The sequence below is a fragment of the Carassius carassius genome, chromosome 38, assembly GCF_963082965.1.
Source record: "Carassius carassius chromosome 38, fCarCar2.1, whole genome shotgun sequence".
NCBI lineage: Eukaryota > Metazoa > Chordata > Actinopteri > Cypriniformes > Cyprinidae > Carassius > Carassius carassius.
This window is the reverse complement of record NC_081792.1, coordinates 19,433,792-19,442,129: the sequence shown is the minus strand read 5'-3', so window position 1 is coordinate 19,442,129 and position 8,338 is coordinate 19,433,792. Positions and strand designations below refer to the sequence as shown.

The window sequence follows — 8,338 nt, the reverse complement described above, 5'->3', positions numbered from 1 at the left end:
ATCAAAAGTCACGCTAAAGACATTCATAATGTCGTTAAAGATTTTTATTTCAAATAAATGTTGTTCTTTTCAATTTTCAAAGAATCCTGAAAAACATATCACAGTTTCCACAAAAAAGTAGCAGAAATGTTTTCACCGTTGATAATAATAAGGAATGTATAAGTTTCTTGAGCAGCATATCAGCATATTAGAATGATTTCTGAAGGATCATGTGACACTGCAGACATGAGTAATGGCTGCTGAAAATTCAGCTTCACATCACAGGAATATATATATATATATATATATATATATATATATATATATATATATATTAAATACAGTATATTCAATTAAAAAGCAGTTATTTTAAATTGTATACATTTTTCATAACATTAATGTTTTTACTGTATTCTTAAGCACATAAATGCAGCCTTGGTGAGCATAACAAGCATAACATTTTTTTTTTTTTTTTTTTTTTGTAGACGTTTAGTTCGTTTAGTAGTGTGTAGTGTAGATATATACATACAATCAGAAACTGTTTTTTGAGTCTTTCATATAAAAAATGTGGTTAAAAACATTACCCCCAAACTTCTGAACAGTATATAATTTATTTGTTATTTATGCTTTTTATAACTTCATTTTTTATTTTTATTGTTTATATATTTGTATGCATGTGTGTGTTTAAAACAATGAGAAACATTTATTGATTTAGGCTTGGTTAGACTATGTGTCATATTAATTAGCTTCATATACTAGAAGCGGTCCTCATTTAAATAACCAAGTAAACGTGTATGTTGTGTGTGAGTGTAAAAAAGAGTTGTCTTGACTACCACTGTAGGGTGTCACTGTTCCTGTGAGTTTGTTCATGTAGTGTCATGGCTTACGATTCCCCAGCCTCCCACTCCAATCTTGATAACCTCTTATCACAGTTCAGCAGCCACGCACACAGCCACCAGCCACATCCCTCAACACTGCCTCTCTTCAGAGACTTCTTTCTATTTTTTTAATTTTAATTTTTTTAGGGTCCAAGCTTTTACAAGCATTTTAAATTCTACACATTTTCACTTCAACCCAAAAATGGATAATTTACATTTTTTTTTATATAACAATGGATAATGCCTTATCACCACAAATACTGTAACTTTACATGTATTTATTCGTCTGTTTTTGAAATGCTAGTTAACTTAAACAGAATGTGCAAGCTAGTAGCCTATTTCTCATACAAAACCTGTGCATAAGTCGTATAGACAACTTTTGTGATGATTTATGTTGTTATGTGCCTTTATGCAGCTTGATCCCCCTATAGTCAATATCCACTTTTATTACATGTAAAATGTAATAAAAGTTCCTTTAAAGTTCCTTTGTGTTCCACTGAGGGGAAAAAAAGTCAGTTGTTAGGAATGTACACTTTGGAATGAGGGTGAGTATATCAAAAATTATATATATATCATTTTTTTATTATTATTATTTTTTTTTTTTTTGATGCAGCAGTGTATTGGCCTACATCCTGAAGTTCTAAAATTGAGCCTTATGTAAATCAGTAACCTGTCCCTTGTTGAAGGATTTGCTTCTCTGGATCTCTTCCCAGTTTCCCTGAAAATGATAAATGCACAATGGTGGAGGGAAGTTGAAAGTGTTTTGACTGTCAAATGACAGTGACAGTCTAAGTCCTGTGCTCAGACAGGCCATTCTGCGTCCGTATCTCTGACCATGATTGCAGCATTTGAGTTGATTTGCATTACTGTTCTGAGCTGCACCAGGGAAAACTGCTTTTGCATTTTCATTTGCTTTGTTCATAGTCACCGTTTCCATTTGGAATAGTCTTTGTTACTAATTTGTGCTCTTTTAATTTCTAGATTTATTGTATGTGTGCCAAAAGAAAACTTGCTTGCTCTATGATTTTTTTTTTTCACAGAACTGCACCTTTATCATTGTGCTTGAATCATATGAATGATACTTTTATGGTTGTTGTAAACTAGGGTTTCTAATATTCTTTGTGGGTTTTTCTCAGACAATGAACTGTTGGATTTGCCTCTTTATCTGTATTTATGTATACAACCGGTAATTTTATATAACCTCTACTAATATTAATCAAATGTCAATTATATCTTTGTAAATCTTTTAAAAGCTGTCTTGCTAAAATCTTACAGACGTTTTTGTGAACCAGAAAGCTGAATAACTGATTAAAAGTTTTGAGATCTGAATAGGATATATAGGATATAGGATCATGTTTTTGCCAATCATAATTATTAAGAATATTTGTACAAACCATCATTGTTAAACTCATCTATACGTAGTTGCTGTGCCAGCCAGATCTGCCATGTAATATTCAAAACTCTAAGCATGGCCGTATGGTAGGAGTGTCCAAAGAAGTACCCCAACCCCACCCATTGGTGCCCTACCATTTCAAATGAAGTTAACTAGTTCCCAAAGACTGAGGGAGATAAGCAAGCGAGCAGAGGACCAGACTACGCTGTCTTTCCTTAGAGGTCCTGCATGATCTGTGCGGTGGTGTGAATCCACTCACCTGATAAACAAGATACTCAAGACATCACTTGTAGGTAAGTTCTTCCATACAGTGCCAGAAAAAGTGTCTCACAACACATTACCTGGCTTTGTACTCACAAATTTATTTTCTGTGTTTAGATAAAGAAGAGAGTATTTCTTTAAATGTATTTAATACTTTAATATTTGCCAAATATTTGATATACTTCTGATGTGCAGAAAGTTTTGTTATGGTCTAGATCCAGTCCAGAGTCCAGACAGCCTAAAAGGAAAACAATTTAATCCATCAATTAACATATAAATCAATAAATAAATGTGTGTACTGTTTGCAATATATTTTATGAAATTGTATACATATAAATGGGCAATTATTATTTGCTATTATAACCAGCACATTTTAAAACAGTGTTGAAGATCATACAATGAGTAAGTTACTGCTTATTATATTTAAGAGACTATACTGCAACAATAATTTAATACAAAGAAAATGAAAAATGTGGCCAGAATCAGTTGTTACCTCTTAGTTAAATGTCAAGTAAAAATATTCCAATTATGTTTTTCTCCATTTTATTACTTTATACATGTATTGTAATTGTTTTTAAAAATACATCATTCTGAATGTTCATAACGGATTCATATTAAAATAAAAAGAATGATAGTAACATAATATTGTTATTATTAAATACAAATTTTATATATAACATTTTAATGGTATTAATATTAAACTAATAGAACTACTTGAAAAGCAAACGCATATTTCTCCAAAGTACACGTAACTGCCAGTGCCTTCACAGTTGAAACGCCTCATTCACACTTTGATTCAAATTTTGTTCAACATTGTTCAATTGATTGCACAGCATTATGCTAATATGCAGAAAATGGACTGAATTCTGTCTGACATTTTCAGTATGTGCATTCATTACAGACTTATAATGATAAGCTACAGTTATCGGGAGAATAGGATGCTATTCATAATTACTCAACTAGATTACTCAACATTATTTATGGTAATTTCTTCCATTATATCCCTTTGTCAAATATGATTGTCAATATTTGTGAATATATTTTATGTTATAGTTTAAGTTACAATGTCTGAGGGTGTTTAATTTAATTAAACTTAAATTTAGACTTCAAGCGAATAAATAATAAAATAAATGAGGTCCTTAATAAATAAAAACACATAATGCCTTGAATGCATAAAGTGCCAGTGAAAGTTAAAGTGGAAAGGCTTTCTTTATCAGTGCAATAAAGACTAAAGCTCTAAGATGATTTATTCAAAAATATTTCTGATAATGCTAAAAAAATTTTCACTACTTTCTGTGCTTACATTTTGTTTGACATTCTAATTTAAAATAAAAAACCATGTAATTTTAAATGTAATAAAATTTGACGCTTCTAGAGCAAAAATAAACTTTTTTTTCAGGACAAATATACAAATCAATACTGATCTTGTTCAACAGTTAATCTGTTTTTCAAATGCAATGCTATGGTCTTTCTGTTAATCTTTTAATAGTCAATTCCCCTAAGGGAGTAAACGTTGTTGTGAGCTAATGCTAGCTGTTATGAATGTACATGCTGATTTATTTTTAGTTTTGACTTTTTGCTACAGTCAAATGAGAACCTTTTAAAAGGGAAGTGTGACCGGCCGTACTGTCTAGATACCTTAATAAAGTATTGTGTGAACCAAGGAGGTCTACAATACCTGTCTAGCTATCTGTTAGCATTCCCATCCATCTTTATGGCAGTTGATCATTTAACAAGAATTGAGAAAAATGTTTGTCTAGAATTTTGAATGCATTCATTTATATTATTACCTGTTAACATTAATAATGCAATCATCATTTTAAAAATGTGCTCAAATTTCAAATAAATTAATAATCTTTCCTATAATCTTTCCTTTTAATAATCTTTCCTTTAAGGGAAGTCGTGGCCTAATGGTTAGAGAGTCGGACTCCCAATCGAAAGGTTGTGGGTTCGAGTCCCGGGCCGGCAGGAATTGTGGGTGGGGGGAGTGCATGTACAGTTCTCTCTCCACCTTCAATACCACGACTTAGGTGCCCTTGAGCAAGGCATCGAACCCCCAACTGCTCCCCGGGCGCCGCAGCATAAATGGCTGCCCACTGCTCCGGGTGTGTGCTCACAGTGTGTGTGTGTGTGTTCACTGCTCTGTGTGTGTGCATTTCGGATGGGTTAAATGCAGAGCACAAATTCCGAGTATGGGTCACCATACTTGGCTGAATGTCACTTCACTATTTGAATGTCACTTCACTATACCGTAAATAGATGGTTTGCGAGTCTGAACATTATTTTTCCCACATGAAAGATGGAGAACTTATCCGAGCAGTCCCGTTGGCTGTCCCCCGGCCTGATTAGTCCAGACCCACTGGCAAACTACACCACAGAGCCTGGTTTACTGCCACCCAGCGAAGATGATGAGGCTTTCTACTCCAACTCTGAGACTGACTTACTGCCATCATATTATTCCACGAGTGGACAGAGTCGAGCCTCATCGTCTTATAGACACAGTCCAGGTGAGTTCCTCACTGCTGCAGTTTCTGCATCACTAGCATCACAATGGCATTGCAAATATAATAAAAGATCAGTAGGAGTTATATGAAGACATGCAACCATTTACTGTGTTCCACACCACCATTCACTCTTAATAAATAAAGGTTCCAAAAAGGGTTTGTCACTGTAATGCCATAGAAGAACCATTTTAGGTTCCCCAAAGAACCTTGCAATGAACAGTTGAACAATTTTAAGAGTCTGAAGAACCTTTGTGCAATGAAAAGGCACCAAAGATATTAAAGGTTCTTCATCAAACCATAGATACCAATTAAGAACCTTTATTAATAAGAATGTAAAGGGATAGCTCATCCAAATATTAAAAGTATGTCATCATTAATCCAGGGAACACAATTTCTCATTGTTTTTTGCCCATACAACGAAGGTCAGTGGTGTCCAGTGTTGTTCAACTGTTACTGGAAAGACAAAAAGTTAAAAACATATTTCACTTTCACTATAAGCATGAATACTATGCTATACTAGTGCCAAAATGTGTTCATTTTTTTAATTAATTTGAAATAGTTCGCCAAGTCTACTCCTCGCCATCAATTCTGGGAAACATCCAGTGGCTGGACAACTCTGGTGGTCACTCTCTAAACTCTTCCTACAACCCCACATCCACTGTCTGGGCAAGCAGTCCATTCACAAAGACGCCTCTACACCCTCACACCTCCACGTCCATCTACCCCAACAGCGCTACCCCATCTTTCCCTTCCCCCAAAGATGGCTTCCCTTCCCCGAGCCACGATGGGAAGGAAAGTCCCAGGCTTCAGGAAGTCCTGAAAGCCGAGCGCCTGAGTCCAATGGGTGGAAGCGGAAGCAGCTTTCTCAATCTGAGTTCAGCTGCTGGAGGTGTGTATGGTCCTTCTTCGCACATGCTGGGTCCATACGGGTCGTACATGACCACATCACAAGACTATAGTTCAGCGGCCCTCTATTCTGCCGTGGGACCCTGGATGAGCCCTTCATCATACTCACCCAAACTTTGTAACAAGATGAGACTTTCGCCACCAGGTATGTATATCTCCTCTAGAATCTATTGGGAATTTTAAAATCATGGATGATTTGGCATAATAATTACTGCTGAATTTGGCAGAGGCACGTGAATGTGTAAATTGTGGTGCCACTGCCACTCCTCTGTGGCGTCGAGATGGGACGGGCCACTACCTCTGTAATGCTTGCGGACTGTACCATAAGATGAATGGCCAGAACAGACCCCTCATAAGACCAAAAAAGAGGCTGGTATGTAAAACAATGTAAAAATATATATATTTATATATCATTTGCACAGTACACATTGTTTCAGAAAAGCATGATATGAATGTTTATTATATTTTAATATATTCATGCCTTCATGCCTAGTTGCATTTAGTTGCCTATTAGAGGTGGGTGATAATAAACTTACATTTTGCAACAATATAAGAAACCTAGCAGTTAAGATTTGATATAGTATGCATCGCTTTTACAGGAATATACTGTATTTCTGCAGATAAAGTTGAACAATCTTATATATCCAACTTTATATATATATATATTGCTTTATGTGAGCATACTGTATGTACTGTATGCAGTAAAGATCCAACTTTTTATATATCGCTGAGAAATAATATATTTAACATTTTCAAAGGATTTAACAATAACATAGCCGAGATTTGCTATATAGTATTTACTGCATTACGGTATAAGCGTACTGTTTGTATCCAAGTAAAGCTGGATATACCGTACTTATAGTAGTTTTGTCATTTTTTTATTCATCATGAATGTCTTTAAATTGAGTCATATTTAATTCATTATCTGGGGTTCATATACAGTTTAGTGACAATAAACTTTGCATCTGTGTCAGATTGTCAGCAAACGTGCTGGAACGCAGTGCGCCAACTGCCACACGAGTACTACAACACTATGGAGACGCAATGCCAGCGGCGAGCCTGTATGCAATGCCTGCGGCCTTTATTTTAAACTGCACAATGTGAGTGCACTCATTCATACTACATTCATCAGAAGAAAAAAATTTGTAACTGCCAAACCTGAAATCTCCGCTATGTCTTTCTGCAGGTCAACAGGCCTTTAACTATGAAGAAGGATGGTATACAGACGCGGAATCGCAAGGTGTCTAATAGAAACAAGAAGGGCAAAAAGAGTGCTGCTTCAGAGGTTTACCCTGACATGTCTTACATCGGAGCTTCTGATGAGCATGTAGGACACTACTCTCTGACTCCAGGACCCCTCCTGTCCTACAGTCACACCCCTCATCTACTGACCCCTTCCACCTTGCACTCCTCTCCAACTTTGCCCTACACCCACCACCCAAACTCTGGCATGGTGCCCACACTAGTGTGAAGGAAATTTGTATAGGACCATAATGAGGCATGTACATTACGCTGTACCTATAGTTAACACATTTCTTGCATAAATGCATTCCATCACATTTTTTAAGTAAAAAGAAAATGCGTTAAAGCTGCTCCATAAGAGGCGCATTCTAACAGCTTGTCACTGATTTGATTTTGTCATGTAGTTTGAATAGTGGAACAGTAAAACTAAAACTGTCAGCTATATTATAATGACAAATGTAAATATTTTTGATTTTATGGCTTATTGTTTGTGCTAGAATCATACTAGACTTCTTTTAAGATGTTCAATAAATGTCTTATAATTAAATGTTTCGAGGTCGAAAGAAATAACTATATATACGTATATATATATATATATATATGTTCAGTATAATGCACTGATAAATGCTTTAGATGTGTTGATTGATGTTTTTGTCTTATGTGCTTCAGTTACCCCTTACTGACACCAAAGTTTACCTTATATATATATATATATATATATATATATATATATATATATATATATATATATATATATATATATATATATATATATATATATATATATATATATATATATATATATGTATGTATATACACACACACACACACCTTTAAGGTGATCATTTTAAATTTTTCTATGTGGTGATGGTTTTTAATTATTGCAAACTGTTTTAGACCTTGTGGTTTGGACTTCATGTCATTCCAGCCATGCAATAATAGTGTCATTGTCCATTCATTCACTCTGCAGAGACTTTGACAATTGATCTGCTTTTGGAGCATGAACATGCAAATGAAACACTTTCCATAAAGCTGGCAGAGGGTGCAAAAAACATTTAACCAAGGTTCCACTTGAGACAGGTCCTAAATTTAGCTCAGACGGAAAAACTGTTATATCTGTATCCAAAACACAACTGCATGTTCAGGTGCTGGCAAAATAAATGCACCTGCACAGA

General features: G+C 35.0%; 1 protein-coding gene across 2 annotated transcripts; it reads left to right on the top strand.

The window, feature by feature from the left end:
- Window positions 1-2,410: 2,410 nt before the first annotated feature.
- Window positions 2,411-7,710, top strand: LOC132119054 (GATA-binding factor 1-B-like). 2 transcript variants are annotated; one of them, XM_059528801.1, is made up of 6 exons: window positions 2,411-2,543; window positions 4,811-5,018; window positions 5,575-6,066; window positions 6,149-6,294; window positions 6,896-7,021; window positions 7,108-7,710. In XM_059528801.1, the coding sequence occupies exons 2-6, from the start codon at window positions 4,811-4,813 to the stop codon at window positions 7,390-7,392; spliced, it is 1,257 nt and encodes a 418-aa protein (XP_059384784.1). In that variant the 5' UTR covers window positions 2,411-2,543; the 3' UTR covers window positions 7,393-7,710. The 2 variants fall into 2 exon arrangements, with proteins under 2 accessions (XP_059384784.1, XP_059384785.1); XM_059528802.1 differs by having other exon boundaries at window positions 2,412-2,539.
- The last annotated feature ends 628 nt before the right edge of the window (window positions 7,711-8,338 follow it).

Coding starts and splice junctions, on each gene's coding strand:
- LOC132119054 (XM_059528801.1), top strand. CDS start 4,811: ATGGAGAACTTATCCGAGCAGTCCCGTTGGCTGTCCCCCGGCCTGATT. Junction 6,295..6,895: donor TAAGACCAAAAAAGAGGCTG/GTATGTAAAACA, acceptor CATCTGTGTCAG/ATTGTCAGCAAACGTGCTGG. Junction 7,022..7,107: donor TTTATTTTAAACTGCACAAT/GTGAGTGCACTC, acceptor GTCTTTCTGCAG/GTCAACAGGCCTTTAACTAT.